General features: G+C 46.4%; 1 protein-coding gene across 1 annotated transcript in view; it reads left to right on the top strand.

The window, feature by feature from the left end:
• LOC146811399 (dynein regulatory complex subunit 11-like) overlaps positions 1 to 19,357 on the top strand; it is a 293,100-nt gene that overhangs the window by 131,506 nt on the left and 142,237 nt on the right. Inside the window, exon 10 of the mRNA XM_085618510.1 lies at positions 5,676 to 5,782. Coding sequence (XP_085474636.1) covers positions 5,676 to 5,782 — 107 coding nt within the window. The remainder of the gene's footprint in view (positions 1 to 5,675; positions 5,783 to 19,357) is intronic.

Genomic DNA, 19,357 nt, shown 5'->3' with positions numbered 1-19,357 from the left:
TTCGGTGGACGGGATATTAGTCACCGCTGTGACGGAGTAGCCTGTCCGCCTAGATCTAAATCAGGCCCTTAGTCCTAACAAGTGTCGTAATTCATGACACCTAGTGCTCCATACACGTGTCTTCATCGACGGCCAAGAATTTACCATCTGTTTTAGCCCATCCTTGAAGTCCAGCCTCTCAGCCATGAGCATTGTTTCAGCAATGGAGACTGTGGACGTAATGTTCCAAAAACTGGCTTCTCTGACATTGGCCAAGCTTCCACCTCACCGATGACAGAGCAGCTTCCATCATCTACAAAACTGTCTGTTTCTTTGTCTGCTGCAGTGTCTCCACCATAGTTGAGGACTACGTTCAGTTGCATTGACAGTGGCAGATCAGTTTTAATCGTCGTCTGCATATTCCGTTCTGTTGTCAGTTGCTTTGACAACAGCTTTGTTGGTTGTGTAAGTCACACCAGTGATTTCAATGTATTTTTTTTTTTTAACTCTCCCATTACAATCACTGCTTGTTTCTTCAGTTTCAACAGCCCTCACCCTCCCATTTTTTTTGCAATATTCCTTTTCTAGAATGAAAGATGAAGGGATAGGAAGTTTGCAGGCAGTAAAACAGCATTTTGATCTCGAAGCATTCTTTAAAGAAAAAGACTATGAAGCAGAGAAAGTAGTGAGAGGAACTAAAACGGCTTCAATTCATATGGAGTTAAATATTTAATATGTCTCTATTGGCTCTGATGACAATGAATAGGAGGATTTCAAATGTCACACACATATTGCAGATCCTATTACCCCATAATAGGGATGATGGACAGTATGACTCTCCACAAATGCTCATGGTCAGTGTACCAAAGGACACGTTGGTGTAATTACAAGCATGATATTTGATATTTGCCCAACCCAAGTCCATCTGGTTATGGTTTATCCACGTTGCTTTCCTGCTAAAACTTGTCTCCATTACCTCCACACTTGTTTCCTGTTGTTTCTACGAGGGTACCACATGCATGTTACGTCAGTATTTTAAAAAATATATATATATTTTTAGTGCATTTTTCATGAAATACATCTCATGGACGAATATTAGACCACGGAGGTGCAGGAAATTCCCATCAAATGCAAGTCTGAAACAATGACAAAACACAACCCCCAGTCCCACTAGCCCCCTTTCCTCCCGCCAACATCCGACAAGGCCCAGCAGTAGCACAGTGATAAACAAGCACTTCGCACAGCAGACAACAATACTAACAGGTTGAAACCCAGTGTCTGTCATTCTGCCCCCTCTATGTCCAACGTTCTTTTTCATCAGACTTGTGCCTCCTGCTATGACTATTGCACATCCTCCTATATAACCACCAGAAGCAATATTTCCTCCAACTCCGCCTATACCACATGTTTCTCAGATCGCTGAAGAGGCTAAATGGCCTTAAGTTGAGCATGATGAGGATGATGATGATGCGATGTGTACTGATGATGGTAATAGTTAGATGGAGATGAGAAGTGGCTTTATTGATGTGTCAGACATAGCCAAGGTTCTCTGAATGATGATGAAGCTGACACCCATCCTGGAAGCTCTAAAAATCCTTAGTGGCATGAAATTGTGGCTCAGGAGAAGATTATCCCTGTGCAGTGGGCAAATGTTTCCTAGATGGTTGACAAAGACAACTTTTACTGTCTCATAGAAAGAGCATCCAATAAATTGAGTCTCCCTATTTCCTCGTGAGATAAATCTTAATTTGTGGTTGGTTTCAAGAGAAAGCAAGAAGAACCATAAGAGCAATACTTTTTCTAGATCACCTTTGGGAGTAAGGAGTCCTGCTGTTTTTTCAGCAAGCAATTTGAAGATAGACAACAAATATAAGGCATTTGACATTGCTCTTGTCTGCTTCCTGAATCAAGTGATGATAGACTCTGTAAATGTGATTGCTGTTCAGAGAAGATCAAGGAATCCAATGACACCATGCACAGCACAATCTGATAAGGTAGGATATATGATTACTGGGTCGAGATAGTTAATTTCTTTGCTGTTAGTTCCATCAAGATTGCTAATGTATTAGCAAATATTTTGTGCCACGATTGTCCACTATTTCAACCATAAAGTACCACCAACAACCATAGATCAATCCAAATAATTTCAATATACCACATCCTTACTCTGAGTGTATATAAAAATTTACTTATAACAACTTTACTGCAGGTCTGCATTTCTGGCCTGAATAAGGTTCTCTTCAGCCACCCATACGGTCTCATCACAGTAGCGCTGCTCATATGTTTGATACCAACAGTCAAAGAGTCCATTGCAACATTAATTAAGGAAAAAAGCCATCTCTCCCTTTTTCAGTATACATTTAGCATGACATCTGTCTTCCTAAGATAACTTCTTGTGGAATGTTGCTATATAGTGCCATAATTTACAGTCGTCAAATAAAGTACAGGGTTTGACCCAGTTCAAGAACAGGGAGCTGGATTTAATACAATTTCAACCTTAAAGTACCCCCAATAACCATAGATCAATCCAAATAATTTCAGTACACCACATCCTTGCTCTGGGTACATATACTCAGTTACTTACAGTAATTTTAAATACCTTTCTTACTGCCCACTAGGGAACACTTTTTTCGTAATGGTCAGAAAAAGGCTGAGAAAAAATGTACTTATATTTTGCTGATATATTATAGTGAAACAACCAGTAATCACAAAAACGTACAAATTCGCAAATCATAGAGAAATTAAATTAACTCACGTATCACAACAGGACATATTTGTTCAAAAGTGTTCATTATGTGCTTCATATTATCAAACATACAAAACATGAAAAAGTGTCCAACAGATATTGGTCTTTTTCAATCAAATAATCAAAAATCCCATGGTCATTAAATAAATAAATTAAAAAATAGGCCAAGGGGTGGGGTTTTCTTTCAGTCCTAATCCTTCTTTCAATTAGGAACAGGTCGCCCTCACTCCCACTTCATGACGCCGATGCGCTTTGACCTTCCAACGGGCTGTTCTAGCTGAAGGTCTTTCTTAGACCTGGGAACTTTGGTACATGACACTGTGATGGAAACAGAGAGACAGTAAGTGTCAACAGTCTTCTGTATTTTAGTCTAAAGGCACAGGGAAACACCTCATGACGTACCTCAAAAAAATATACGTGGTGAATATCGTTGCACTAATCCAGAAGGATACCTTCAGAGTGAAGTTAGCAGATGTCCTAATCACCCAATCACTGTTATGATGGCTTCAGGGAGCTAATTATCCCTCTTTACTAAAATCATGGCCTGGTCGGTGAACACATTTGCAGATTACTCATAGTGACTAATGTGTGCAGGGTCTGGAGCGCTTGGGACCAAATGCTGCTATTGTTTCAGTGGTATCCAGTCGCTCTTAGCCAGGTCTCTTCTTTCGCGGCAACAGGGAGTGGTGACTCAAGCTTCTGCTGCTGCTTGGATCCGGTGATTCACTTCTTAGTCCTTTTAGTTTTCCTGCCCTCTTCAAAGGTTGGCGCGTAAACGTTTCTATGCTAATTCCTTTCAGTCACGCGTGTTTCCTGATTCATGAAAGCGATGTATCATGTGACCACAGGTTTCCTGGGACATGTAGTTAAACCCCCCTGCACATGTTGTCAAATGAATGCATTAATGAATGAAGATACTTTTCAACCATCAAGACCAGTGCACGCACAGCGAGATCACTAGGTATACTAAAAAAAGAGGCAACCCTATTCGGGCTACAGGAAACGGTATCTGAGGTGATACCAATATGACAATTTTCGCCAGTCACATCAATAGGGCTTCCAACAAGGCTACAATGAACTACAGCGTCAGTGAAGGGGTCATATTACCAGGTCAAACTAGAGGCAAAGAGGAGGCCATTCTTAGTGCAACCAGGATCCCAGCAAGAGAGCCTTACTTAGCTAGTCAATTGTCCGTCCACATAACTCCGCTAATAGGGGGGAGCATTACATTTTCCCATCAAGCTTGGCAGAGGATAACAATATACATAAGGGTCTTAGATAGATCTTTGATTAAAACCATTGATGGCAAAGAAATGTTTTGCAAAGAATAGACTTGAATAGAATTGGTACTCCTGTTCAGAAGCAGTAAGGATTCTCCTCTAGGCGTTTACTTATACGAAACAAATCTGAAGATTTGCACCCAATTTTAACTTGAGGAAAAACAAAACAAATACCTGAAAGTAGAGATTACAAATGATAATACTGCAGGATGTTGTTCGGTTCATGAACAAAATATGACTGTTTGGCCTCAAAAGATCTGGAAAACGCCTATTCTAACAGACTCACCCAGTCACTAGAAGTACCTATGGTTCATTGTAGATGGTCTTCATTATCACTTCAAACTGCTCCCTTTTAGACTGAAATTGGTGTCAAGAATATTCAATGAGAGTATGGCCCTGGTAGCTGCTTAGTTGCGACGCCATTATATGGGAGTTTACCCTGACCTAGGTTAACGACTGACCAATCAAAGCTCTGTCTAATGGTTAAATAAGCAAACTGGTACAGAAAACAACTTCTGTTTTTATCACTAGAATTAGCACCATCAGAGTTGAACCTATCCAAGGACTTGGTTCTCGTAGGGCACGACTACTTACAATCAAAATGAAGGTTTATCCCACAAAAGAAATTAGTCTAATGCTGCGACAACTAGCCTTTCATCTCAAACCACAGCCACTATAAGATGACTGAAGATGACACTATGCTGCATGTCTTTATGCTTTCTGTTTTCTTTCCACCTCTTTGGCTGGTGTTTGGTTCACATAATGATGTGGATAGATTACATGTAGTGAATGGCTTAAGCAGGGCTAATTGAGTGTATATGTAGACTGCTTTGTAAGCATTCACAATTGAGGATTCACAGACTGAGCACGGAGAACACTGCTAATATGTGGTCTCTCAAATATTGTGGAAAGCTTGAGTTCTGAGAAAAACATCTATGTTTTTCCCTTGTTTATCCCAGACAAAAAAAAAAAAAACCAATTATTAGAATGCACTGTGGATTTTTTACCTTGGCCAAAAGGAAGACTTTGTGAATTGAACAGTTGCTGCTGAAACATGTGCTGAATGGTAGGTCGTGAGTTTGAAATCTCTTTCAATGAAGGGCGAATTGAGTGCCGTTAAATTGGGCAATAGTACCATCTGTTATTTTGCAGCATTTCGAAATAGCAGAAGTCTGGTATGAAACACTATAAAACTTTTTGTAGTATTATCTTCTTATTGTATTAGTAGTAGTATTACTACAGATACTATTATTCGCTTAACAATAACACATTTGTACTCAAAGTGTATGACATCTGCCATGACATGCAGTATTACAAATGTTGTATTCTTGTCTGTTAAGGGGTATTGGCATTTTGTATAGTTAGTTCTCAAAGCTTTGCTAACAAATATATTTGGATGATTCTGCATATCTCCCCTGACATATGATTATTGCTTGGGTTTCAGTGGTAGCTACTTATTGCCTCGTTCTTTGGGATCGGGGTGCTAATTACTACTTAGACCTTCTAAGTTGTGTAGAAGCTGTTAGGTGTTTGCTCTTTGGTGAGAGTGATAGAGGTTAAGAGTCTCCTGAGGCAAGGGATCTTTGTGCAGAAGGATTCCTCTGAAGGGTGATGTTTTAGTGTGAATCTTTCTTATGGTCATATTAATCCTTTCACTCTGTTTTTTTTAGCTGTGTGGCGAAAGAGGGACGAGAGGCATAACTTCAACCAGCAGTGTGAAACTGAGCTTATTAAAGAGGAGAAGAGGAAAGAAGTGGAAGCGGAGATCAGGATACAGGTGAGTTGGGAATAAACAATAATGATGAGAGAGGGTAGCAGTGCGTTGTATGGAATTGTAAGGGCAGTATCCCGGGAGACAGTGAGTGAAATAGGAGTGGGGTAAAAGAGATGGAGAGGGTAAGGTGGAAAATTGAATAGAATACAGTGTGCAGGATGAAATAGGCGAGGAAGTAATAAGTGAGATATGCAGTGTTTGGTAGAGAGCTACAAAGGAGAGAGAAACCTATGAGGGAAGTGGGAGAGATGAGAGAGCTTGAGAATAGAGAATTTGGGGGGGAAAGGCCAAAGGAGAGTGTGAGTGAAAAAAATTAAAGTGGGTTAGGATAGAGTTAAGAACATACATTTAAGAAGAGAGAGAAAGCACAAGAACAAGAGGAAAGTTGAGTGGGAGATGAAGCAGAAAGACGGAGAATGAGTGAGTTGCAGGTGTGTCTTTGGTGGATGGCCAAGATTAATGGGACAGCAGCGTGAGTTAAGCTCCTTGAGACATCCTAAGGCCATCACGGAGTGCAAAGCGAAAATGGATTCAGTAATAGACTCTGGGTCTAAGTCAAAAACCAGGTCCCAAATCAAAGGCAATTACCTTATCGCTTTTGGACTTTCTTTACAGCAATAGAGGACTGAATTGTCTTCCCCCAGCTACCCAGGTGGTCCTTCGAGTATGGAGGCAGACTCTTAGACGGATGGGGTGGTGGGGAGGATTTGGATGACTGTGATTGGGTGGAGGCTCTGGCGGCCCCTCCTTGGGCAGCAGTTTTATCTCACCTCCACCTGATCCAATTCAAATACCTGCAAAGGGCTTATTGCACTAGACACCGTTTGTGTGGCAGATGGGTGTGATTGTAGATCCCAGTGCCTACGCTGCAGCGTGGAGGACATTCCTTCACACTTTATGGAGCTGTTATGTCTTGCAGAGTTTCTGGGGGGGGTGGTGGGGGGGGTCAACTTCATGTCTGGCCCAGGATCTTTCTTGGGCGATTCCCCTAGAAGCAAAATGTATCCTCCATCACGGCCCTGAGGCAATTGGGGGGACCAGATACAAACGGCATTTGTTATTCTTAGGGCTCACATTAGCTAAACGGAACATTGCCCAGCAATAGAAGGCAGTGACACCACTGTTGGTGGGGGTCTAGAAGATAGCTATGGATCATTGCATGGGAATAGGGTAGCAGTGTTTCGGGCAAGGAGCTGCCACAGAAACATGTCAAGATTTGGCAGCGGTGGGCTGATTATAGGGGCATATTGTTGGTGCCGGTGCAGCCTACTATGGCTCAGATTGACATTGAAGTACGGACATATGGAGCTGAGCCATGAGGATAAATAAACCTTATCACATTCTACGGTATTTGATGCTACACAGGGGTAAGTTGTGTGGGACTTTGGGTGGTTGGGATGTGACTGTGCCGTGTTTATTTCCTTTTATATTACTGGTATCAATGTGTCCCGTGTTACTCTTGTTTCTATATTCATGTGCAGGCCTTAATGTGTCGTTTAAAAAAAACAATAAAATATGTTGTGAAAAAAACGCAAGATCACCTGTACAAGGGTCTCACAATAGAAATTAGATGTAATTTCAGTACAAATATCGATACTGGTGTTAACTTCTCTGATCCAGTCTATAGCAGAAACATGATTGTAAACCAGCCCATTATGGAAGCAAAAGGGCTAGATTCTACACATGTTTACTCGAATATGACCTCTGTAATTATGCTAAAATATTGGGAGAGGAGGAGAAACAATGTGTAATGTTTATTGAATGGAGACAGGGGACCATAATTGGCTATATTTTTGTTTCAAGGTCTTTGCAGTTGCTAGTGAAATCTGGAGCAACCTTGGAGACTAGTTATAGCGATCACAATCCTCACAGTCTGGTTCTAAGTACACCCACACATCATCATAAAGTGCTGGGTCCAACAAACCTTTCCATCAAAGACTAAGAGATGCGGCTAAGGTGCAGTCAAACTCTTATTCTTCTGTGATACAATTAGCGCACATTTTAAGTTAAATTAAAAGATTATTATTTGCTGATCTACCTACCGGTTAATGCACGTTATAGTAATTCACTAATGATTGATACAAATTTTAAAAAGTTATTCAGCCTGGCTAGTTTGATAAACCCTGCATAGAAGTCAATTGATACCTAAGAGTTGCTCTCAATAAAGCCCCCGAATCAGAGCTGACGTTATTAAACTGCGGGCAGGTTAATTAGTTCATGCGTAACCAAAGACACTGGAAGCCTTAGGAAAATAGTGAATTCAAGCAATCCTTTCACATCACAGCCTGACGGATTGGGGACCAATATCCAAACCAGTAAGTGGGTTGGACATGTTAGGGCTATCTATCACCTGGGATTACAAGGGAAAACTTCAGGGCCAGCCCAGACCTGCTATTCACCTTTAATGTTAGATTTGAACTTGACAAGGTCCAGGCCACGAAAGACCATCGTATAAAGCCCCTGGGACAGATGGTGTCCCAGTGGACCTGTACAAGGCTAAGCCAGAGTTCTGAGGGCCTATGATCTCTAATGCACTATTGTTGGACTTGGCCCTTTCTGCAGGGCTATCCCCAAACTTTTTGCCTTTCACCCTCCAGTTTTCTGAACTTGTGTTTGTTGGCTTTTAGTACTCTGCTCACTTTTCCACTGCTAACCAAAGCTAATGTGCTTGTGCTGTCTCCTTAAACCTTGGTAGAATTGGCATATACTCAAGTGGCATACTTAATTTATTTGTAAGTCCCTAGTAAAGTGGTACTACCTGCGCCCAGGGCCTGCAAAATAAATGCTACTTGTGGGTCTGCAGCACTGGTTGTGCCACCCGCTTAGGTAGCCATTTAAATATGTCTTAAGCCTGTGTCTACAGTTTTTAAACTGCCATGTCAACCTGGCAAAATAAACCTTTTGATCCAGGCAGCGTCACCTCAATTAGGCGACGTCCCCCTGAGCACCGCTGGTGGACCCCAGTCTAGGGGATTTGAAATGTTGAGGTGGTCTGTGACGAGCAACCATACAGACACGCTAAGTTCAACACGTCCGAAGAAATACTCTCCCCTGACGAAGGGCACTTTCAGCCCGAAATGCATCAGGAGATACGTTTGAAACCCAGAATGATGTGACATATATTTGGATTTATTCATGCTTGATATGAAAGATTGATGTCGGCATAAGAATAAACATCTTTCAAATTGCACCTCCACACATGATGTGACATCATTTGGTATACTTACCACCTCAACATTTCAAATCCCCTAGACTGGGGTCCAGCAGGTGGACGTCCCCTAATTGAGGTGACGCTACCTGGATCTGATTACAAGTCACACTAATTGATCAGAGAGTGATACTCCTGGCGCACGCTACAACCTTCTACCACAAACATTTTGCACTGTGCGTGTTCTTTACACATTGTCAAAATAAACCTTTTGCCAGACCTCAACCTTCTTTTATTATACTTATGTCACCCCATAGGGTAGGCCCTGGACAGAGTAGGGTGCAGTGTATTTCAAAAGTGGGGCATGTACTTTTTAGTTCTACATGTCGTGATAGTGAAAAACTCTTACATTTGTTTTTCACTACTGCAAGGCCTACCTCTTCCATGGGCTAGCATCGGAGTTACCTTATTACATCTAATAAGTGAGGATTTCCAAATCGGAGCAGGTAACCAGCTCATGTTTGCTGTCTTTGGAATTGTAATGAAAATTCCTCTCTTATGGTGAAGTCGAATTTTAAATTAAAATTTTAAAATGCCACTTTTGGAAAGTTAACATTTTCCTGCCTTAACCATTTAGTGTCTGCAGCCTGTCTGGATCACATGACTGTGTGTAACTGACAGTTAAGCTTTGTGTATTCCTCCTAGAAAGCCACACACCATGGGGAGCTTAGGTGTGCCTGGATGGGCCATCACTAGCAGAATGGGAGGGAGGAGCTGGGCGTAGCCCTGCTTACACTTGAATAGACTGTGTCTTGCCTCCACACAAAGGGCTGCATGCCCCCTGTATTTAGTCTGGAGCCAAGCCAGGGAAGGCGGGATGCCAAGGAACTTCAAAGAGAATTTCTAGAAGCTGCTTCTCCCACCTCCAGAGGAAGGGCACCAGGTATAAACATTGGACCCCAGGCACCAACTCATCAGTGCACTTCTGGACCTGTGGAAAGGACGGCCACTCTGCTGGACTGCTTCTCTGAAGGACTGTTGTCCTGCTGTGCTGACCTGCTGCCCTCATGCCTGGGCGAGACAGACTGAAGCTGCATCTCTTAACACTGGACCCTAGAGTGACTCAAAGGGCTAGTTGGCTGGCCTCCTCATCAGAAGTCTCAGGAAGATAACAGGCTTCCAACAACCTTGAACCTAGCACCTGGACTCTGCCATATGAGAGTCCTGTCCTCCCAAGTGGTGCCACCCCAGTCCTGGACCCATAGAATTGGGTCTGAAAGTGCTCTGTCAACCTCAGCTGTGGTTCTCATTGGAACCAATGTGAGGTGACGCGAAGCCCCGCAAAACCTTACCACACAGCTGGCAGCCTCCCCGAAATCGACACAAAGCCTTGCAAAGCCTCGCCGCACAGCTGACAGCTTCATTGGAACTGGCGCACAGTGACACAAGGCCCTGCCAAGTTACGCCCCACAGCTCCCTGTAACCGAAGCGACACAACCCTAGCCGCACCGCTTCATCAGAACCAATGCCAGACGATGCCAATTCTCCCAAAGCAAGGCCACACATGCTGCGCGCCAGGATTTAAAGTACTGTATTCAAAAGACCTAAGGGGGTCCCTTTAGCTGGTCCATGCTCCATTGTGGTCATCCTGAACTTGTGACTTTGTTCCAGTCTGGCGCCACCAGATGACCACAGTTTGCGCTTTCTGCTTTTTAGCTCTATTTTCTTCTGAATCTTTAAAATTGCATATCTCCGAATCTTCTGATTGGATTTTTGTCATTTTATCCTTGTTTTAGTCAATAAAATGGTCTCTATTTTTTCTAAATTGGTATGGGATTTTTCTAGTGCTGTGTTCTCACTTTATTACTGCTTGAAGTACTGCAGCCATACTTTACACATTGCCTCTAAGTAAGCTTGACTGTTTGCTGCCAGAGGGTTCTATACAAGTTCATTTGTGGTTTGCTTGTGCCTCACCCTGACATGGTTTATGGTTACTGCTTGAGTAGCATTTCACCCTCCACAGCCAGCAACCAATTTCTCACATCTATTGCTCGGCAGTGAGCTCTAACATACAGGACTCCGCCAGTAGCGGAGTTATTTGTCCGGAGTTTAAAAAGCGAAATTGGAAGGATCCTTGGTGCTATTGGGCCATCTTTCTCCTGGACTCTTAAGATTAAAATTGTTGGTTGCATCGTCTTGCAGAGGATGGTGGCCTGGATCGAAGCTTTAGAAGTCATGTCCCCCGTCCAGTATTGCTTCAGGCAGGGACTCAGCACCCAGGAGCAGTGCCTGAATCTTATGCTACTCAAAAATAAATACACTGTAGCTATGAAGAGGATCTCTCTTTTATGGACTTGAACTGTGTTTTTGACCGGTTTGATCTGTCAAAACTCTGGAGGATTCTTCCTGAGATGGGCTTGGTGCAAGACCTGATGGATATTCTCCGAGCTTTGCGCAATGATTTAACAACTTGGGCATGATAAGGGTTTTTAGTCAATGCGACAGTTCAACAAGGATGTGTGTTGGCGCCCTTGTTTTTGCTTCTCTTTATTAATGGCCTAAATAGCCTCCTCACAACCCTAGGCATGGGCATGCCCTTGGTGAAAAAAGTTACGATCCTGGCTTTACTATATGCTGATGATGATGTGTTTATGTCTCACACTCCAGTGGGTCTCAAAGGTTTGGTTGAAATCCTCATACAATATACTCACAAGTTAAATCTTGAGACAATTTTACTACAACACATTACATGGCTTGGGGTGATAGGCTGCCTAGACTGATTTATACTAAGGGCCAGAATATTGAGTTCAGTGCTTAATTTGAGCCGGTGGTTTCTGGTGCTTGGCACTGGCGCTTAATTGGTTTCTGGTGCTCGGCACCTACATTTTATTGTCAACACCGCTATAATGACAGTCTGCCAAATGGTGGCGCTGCTCATCTAATTTAGAGAAGAGCAGAACAGTTTATGAATACGATATACCTTCAAAATTACTAATACTTACCTCTCCAGTTGCACTTGCAGGCGAGAAAGATGGTCAGTAGTTGTTTTGGCAGCGATGACGGGCGATAGGTGGTGCAAGCTGCAGTGGCCTCCTGGTAAGGGCCCTGGCATGTATTATTTTACAATTTAAGCACTGAATGAGAGAGTATATCACTTCCCATATCTGGGGATTAATTTTGACCCTTGCAGTCCTGATATTGCATGCGCAATTTGCGAGTACCTATTGGGTACTCGCAAATTGTGCATTAAATTCCCATTCATTCCTATGGGCCTCTAAGCCCATAGGAATGAATGGGAATCAATTCCTTAATTGTGACTCGCAATTTGCGAGTTGCAGTTAAGGAATGTGTAGATATCACAAATATATATATTTTTTTTAACAACACTTTTTATTGGTCAAGAAGGCAAAGGCTGCAGGCCCCTGTATACCCAGGGGATCTGTCACATAATAGCTAGCAACAGCTCTTGACAGTTTATCAGATAAAGGAATAATGGAGAGCTATTCATACATCAACAATCAAGAAAACCCCGCCACAGCCGCTGTCGCGTGTAATAGGTCCTGTGCAGATATCGAAATTGGACGAGACGCAAACGGATCGCTATACTAGCCTCCCGAGGGGAGGTCAGCGCCTCCCTCCAATCCGTCTCGTCCAATGGCCCCACGTCTGTCTCCCACCGCTCACGCAAACCCTGCAGGGACGGAGTACTGTGGATCACCAGAGACCGATATATTTTAGAAACTTTCTTGTCTTGGAGATCCCCCATAAACACCTTCGCCTCAAGGGGACTGAAGTCAGGGAGGGGTAGGAGACCCTCCAGCCTAGGGGCGAGGGCGTGACGTAACTGGAGATATCTAAAGAACTGCGTCCGTGGCATTAGATACTCCCGCTGTAGGTCCTCAAAGGACTTCATCGCACCACCCTGAACCACCGATCCCAATGTGGAGATACCTATCCTGTCCCAATCCCTAAACCCAGAAAGGGTCGCCAATGGAGGGAGCAGCCCGTTCTGCCACAGCGGGGTTTCCATGGTCAGCCTACCCCACCAGCCAATATGATAGAGAGCCCGGCGCCACATGCGAAACACCACTTGAGTGAATCACAAATATTTTTTGCGATTCCTACATGCATAGGCAATAGCGATTCTTTAATTGCGATTCTTTAAAAATCGCAATTAAAGAATCGCTATTGTCTATTTTGATGCATGTGCACCATAGACTTATTTTTGAGAAATTAGAAGCATTAATTGTCCCTATTATGAGCACAAGAAGAGAAGAAAATCTTCCAGGGAGCACTCTCCCTCCTCAGAACCTATTCTGATCCTGTAGGAGCTGCACTCAAATCCTGTTGTGAATTTTTCTCCCTCTCGTGCTACCTTAGAACAGGAAAAAGCTTTTAAACAGGCTGTGTGTCACATTTTGGTAGCACCCCAGCCCTCTATCTATCCCTGTGGAGCATTTACTGCTTAGGCAACACATTCGGTGCCAGTGATCTTGGACCAATGGCTTCTGCCTCGGTTCCACCTGGGTCAAAAAGACACAGATTTCGGGGGGCGTGGCCAGCAGCATGGCGGACTAGACGTGTCCTGTCGAAGCTCCGCTAGCCCGATGTGATCCTGACCATATCCTGTGCTCTTCTTCAGCCCGCATTGACCCACGCCAGGGTCTGAAGTTGGGAAACAGACTGAGTGCTTGAGGTGACGTGGTGGTGCTCCGGCGCCGAAGCCAAGATGGCGCTAGGAGGGCCTGCGGGGCTCGAGTGACGGAAGCTGGCTGACGACGCCCGCAACGGAGCGGTCAGGTGCCTCGGAGACAGAGCGGAATCACCGGGAAAGCTGGGTCTGCGGGCCGAGCCGGCCCCCCGCCCCCTTCTTTGTCCTCCGCCCGGTGTGTGAGGAAGAAGACTGTCACCGCAATTGGAAGAGACCGGGGCGGTAGGCGCCGATCAGGACCCGGGTGCTACGCCCGTTGAGCCTCCGGCGGGCCCTCCATTTAGCAGACGAGGTGCGCCGGCCTGGTGGTGGGGGCGCCTGACTTCACCAAGCCCCAAGCGGGGGAAAACCACGGAGGGGGAGGACGAGGAAGCCCGGTAGAGTGGCACGACCCTGCTGAAATGAGCGAGACGCCGGAGGGCACATTGCTAGCTACCAGAAGCAGGCAGAGGCGAGATACGGTGCCCCCACAGCAGTCGACCACATAATGCATGGCGCCACGAGTGGGAGCAAGCCATACCTACTAGACCAGGCCCCTGGTGAGTGATTCAGCTGCTCCCTTTGTCAGCGGACTGCGGCCTGTGGGGACAACACACAGCGTGCCTACAGGTACGGAGGGGCGAGCCCCCACCCTCTCTCTGCAGGGGAGGCTGCTGAGGCTCGGAAGCAGGTTGGTGTCCTTGGGGTGAAACACAGCTGGGCTCCTAGGAGGACAGAACACTATCAGAGGCGGAGCGTGCAAGGGCCCCCGACGGTTGGTCACTGGCAGTCGTAGAGCCACTCTGGCTGCACCATCCTCCTGGCAGAGGGGCCAAGGCCATTGGTTGAAGCGGTACTGGAGTTCGGCGGTCCCCAACCACCGGGCGGAGAGGGACGGTGGTGGGGGGGGTAAGGCCTGCCCATCCTGTGGTGACTTAACAACTCCCTGCCCCAAAAATAGCAGTGGGTGTCTTGGAGCGCAGCAGGGGAGACGCACGATCCTCGGGGGCACCGTCGCGGACCTCGATTGTGAGAATTGGGACATACAATGGCGCACGACAGAAATCGCAAAAGCAGGCGAAACTGGACAAATTCGCCAAACCCCTGCAGGGGACAGACAACCTGGCGACAACCGCTATGGCTACGCCAGACAACAGTGTCCTTCTTCAGGAGGCCGCTCCTCCAGAGAGGCTCTAGAGGGTAAAATTGATGGTATTAAGATAGACGCCAACTTGCTCTGTCAAGATTTAAGGAACGTGTCCGAGAAAGTCACGCAGGCAGAACAACGAATTTCAGACGTGGAAGATACCGCAAATACCCTCCGGAAAGAAGTCACAGACTTGACGGCGGCTATGAAGGATGTGCTGTGGAGGGTGGACGATGCCGAAAATAGGGCACGAAGGAACAACCTACACTTTATTGGCTTTCCGGAGAACATCGAAGGGACGGATGCCAGTGCTTTTCTACGACAATGGATACTGGATACGCTTCCTGAGGTACAATTCTCGTCGTGCTTCATCATTGAAAGGGCGCATCGAATTCCGGGGACCCAACCTCCAGCGGGAGCGGCGCCGCGACCGCTGATAGCGAAATTCCTCAACTACCAAGACCGTGATCTTGTTCTTCGGGGACTGCGGAAGCACGGGGAAATCAGATTAAACAATACCGCAATCCTGGTATTCCCAGACTACTCACGTGAAGTCCAAAAGCAGCGCAAAACGTTTGATTCCGTTAAAGACAAGTTGCGGCAGATGCAAATAACTTACATGCTCCTCTTCCTGGCTAAGTTAAAGGTGATATACCAGGCCAAGACAATGTTTTTTGCGACGCCCGAGGAGGCCTGGCACTGGATAGAAGAGCGTCCTAGGCGCAGACCCCCGGAGGTGCGGAGCTCCCTCACAAGCGGGACACCGATCGGGCGTGGTAATAGGCCCCGGACTCAGAGGCCGACCTGGAGAGATAGACAGCAGTCGCAAAAAGGCCGCAATAGAGCGACACCATACAGCAGTAGGGTGATCGCGGGTCAGACGCACCGTGCCTCGGACTCGGAGAGCACATCACGGAGAGGCATTCCTCCTGGCCGTGAAAGGGAGAAAGACATGGATCACCGGAGATTGGCGGACTGTACGGACCAGGATCTAACCACGGACTCAGAGACAGACCATCCCCTTATGCAGAACATCAAGCTCCTAGAAAATCCAGTAGAGACGGGCAGGGCCATTGGCAAAGACACACAAGCCAGCCACGAAGAAGGGCTTGAAGGAGAAGCAGTGATAGGCGCGGGGAGCTGAAGGGACAGTAAGCAGACGGTGGGGCTAACACCCCCCCCCACTGGGTGCAGTGCCTTTCTTTCAGTACTATTTTGGGAAAGTTTGATTTATTGTTTGTTTTTTCTTTGTGTTGATGGGACTATTCTTGGTCTTTAAAATACTTCGAGACGTAGCAACTGAGCTGCTGGTTGGTTGAGGGTGGGCAGGCGCTTATAGCCATTTCACAGGGGGGGAGGAGGGGGGGAGGGGAAGTTTGAAGGTTTAGACCTTGGGGGTGGGCGACAGGCCTCTCCTGATCCACATGACAAAGTTGGTCATGTTGACCCTGTGCAGAGTCGGATGGGTAGCGGGGGGGGGTTGGGGGGCGAGTCGGAGGTTAATGCAGGTTTTGGACAAGAAAACGTGGGAATGCGTCATTCGCAAATTTTCAGTGAGAGGGTGTTGCAGGAGGGTGCAGAGCGGACAGAGCAGCAGGGTTCGAGGATACCTAGAAAGAGTAATGGCTAATCATACCCCGTATTCAGTTTTATCATGGAATGTCAACGGGATGGGGAACAAGGTAAAGCGAGGGTTGGTTGCGTCCTACTGCAAAAGGCTAAAACTGGATATCATCCTCTTACAAGAAACACACTTAAAGGGCACGCGCTGCAATTTCCTGGGCCGTTGACCGTATACGACTCTGGCACACGCTGGATTTTCTACGTGGTCGAGAGGGGTCACCATTTTAATAAGGAAAAGCCCGCCGTTCAGGATTGAACGTACTTGGAGTGACCCCGATGGAACCTATGTGGCCGTAAGAGGGATCTGGGATAGGAGACATATCACGCTCATCAGTGTATATGCAACCCCTAGACTACAGAAACGCACCATGGATAGGCTAGCTGCCATTCTTCTAGAAGCAGGCTCCCACACACATATAATAGGCGGGGACTTCAATGATGTGATGGACCCCTTATGGGACCGCACGACGGCTCCAGCCGGAACTCCACTCAAAAGGTTTGTGGAAACTCTGGCACTCACCGACACGTGGCGCAGACAGCATCCCCGGACAAAAGCGTATTCTTTTTACTCAGGGGCCCATAAGGCCTTCTCGAGATTGGATTATATATTCACCTTGGCTGGTGACCTAGGGAGAGTGCAAAAACTTGAATATCTAGCACAAGGTCTTTCCGACCATTCACCTTTGTGGCTGACAATGGGGACCCAGAGGCAACGCCGTGCGGGGGCTTGGAAATTGAACTCGTGGGAACTGCAGGACCCACAGGTGGCCCGAGAGATTAGGTTGGACACGGAGCTCTACTTTAAGGAAAATGTGGGGTCAGTGGAATCCGCTATCACTCTGTGGGAAGCTTACAAAGCAGTCCTTCGAGACAGAGCCCAGAATACCATAGCGCATAAAAAGCGCAAAGAAAACGAGGAGGTCGCAAGACTTGAAGCGCAGCTCCTGCAGGCCGAAACGCAAGCTGCCGCAAATGCTAGCCCTGCCAAGTTGAGGAGGTTGAAGCTCCTGCAGCAAGAGTATTTGGCGTCAGCCAAGACAGATGTACAGCACGCCATACAGGCAATGCATAGGAGGTTGTATGACGTGAGTGATAAAACGGGTAGACTCCTTGCCTGGCTCAGTAGGAAGGAGCTGGAAAATAGATGGGTAACCCAGCTACAGACGGAAGATGACCAGGTCCATGCAACCCCGAAGGTCATAGCGCATGCCTTTGCAGGTTATTATGAGGCCTCGAGTTCAGCGAAACACAAGCGCTGGAGGCAAAGTAGACAGCTAAAGAAATTCTGGAGGCCATTGGTCAGATGAAACCAAGGAAGGCTGCGGGTCCCAGCGGACTCCCACCAGAATTATTTAAACGACCCGGGAACTTTATAGCAAGCATCTCTTGCAGATGTATCTTGAGGCGAGAGAAGTGGGTATACTGCCCAAAGACTTGAGAGCGGCCACTATTGTGCTGATACCTAAAGAAGGGCGGCCGCCGCAGAGATGTAGCTCATACAAGCCCATATCCCTACTAAATATGGAGACTAAGATCCTGGCCAGAATTTTGGCCAATAGGCTTATGAAGGTTATTACGGGACTTGTTCACAGGGACCAGTCTGGCTTTATGCCCAAGAGATCAACGAGACACAACCTTAGACGAGTCTCTAATTGGTTGGAGATGGTAAAACACAGACCTGAGCCTCCCCTTATACTATCCCTGGACCCCGAGAAGGCCTTTGACACTGTCCATTGGCCGTTCCTTATGGCAATTTTGGACAGACTGGGATTCGGTCCTGAGTTCAGGAAGTGGATAGCCCTACTGTATGAAAGGCCAGTGGCTAGGGTCAGGGTCAATGGGGTCACGTCTCTGCAGTTCCCGATTGAAAGGGGAACAAGACAGGGCTGCCCCCTGTCTCCCTTGCTTTTCGCGATAGTCCTAGAGCCCCTTGCATGTATAATTAGAGCGCACCCAAATATAACAGGTTTCCGAGCGAATGTCAGAGACAATCTTGAGGAGCGTATTTCATTATTTGCCGACGATATACTCCAATATGTCACGAACCCCGGTAAGACACTCCCTACCATTATGGCATGCTGCGAGGAATATGGTAGATATGCGGGGTACAGAATAAACTAGGAAAAGTCGTGTATCAATCCGGTGGGACAAGGTGTTGGGACCGCAGTGTATCCCGGCCAGCTCCAGGTTGCACCTCGGGGAATAAAATACCTGAGCCTTCATGTCACGCTGGATGAGCCGCGGGCATGGGAGCAAAACCAGTATGCGATATTAGGCAATTTCCGCTCAGACGTAGAACGTTGGGCGTCTTTGCCCCTGACGCTGCTTGGAAGAGCGGCACTCTTTAAAATGATAACTCTACCAAAATTTTTATATGTGCTGCAAAATACTTACCATCCAATCCCGGAAGAGGTGTTTATCAGGATTGATGACACTCTACGAAAGTTCCTTTAGGGAGGTAAGCCCCCCAGGGTAGCGCTGGGGAAGCTACAATGCAACCAATATAGTGGCGGCATTTCCTTGCCGGACCTCCGCTCCTATTACTGGGCGCCCATTTGATACTTATTAACGATTGGGAATTCGGAGAAAGGGATCACCCCACGTATGCGCTGGAACACACAAAGTTCTTCAAAAAAACGTTCCTGCATTATCTATATGGAGGTAAAGGGGTTGCGAGATTGTTGGCAGCAACGCAGATGGTAATAATGGCCTGGAAGAAAGTGGAGAGGCGGACGAAATGGGAAGGAAAGGTGACTAAGGAAACTCCACTGTGGGTGGGAACACGACTCACGGAATTTGCCAAGCTGACAGGTTTCCAGAAATGGGACTTGGTAGGCATTTCCCAACTTAAAGATATAGTATACCGGAAGGAACTAGTGACGTTTTCGCACCTCCAGACTGAGTACGACATGAGCAAGACGCAGCATTTTAGGAGGGAGGTAGCTATTAGGTTCAGGCTACGATTGATTC

Source organism: Triturus cristatus, chromosome 7, assembly GCF_964204655.1.
Source record: "Triturus cristatus chromosome 7, aTriCri1.1, whole genome shotgun sequence".
NCBI classification, from domain to species: Eukaryota; Metazoa; Chordata; class Amphibia; order Caudata; family Salamandridae; genus Triturus; species Triturus cristatus.
This window is presented reverse-complemented; position numbering and strand designations above follow the sequence as displayed.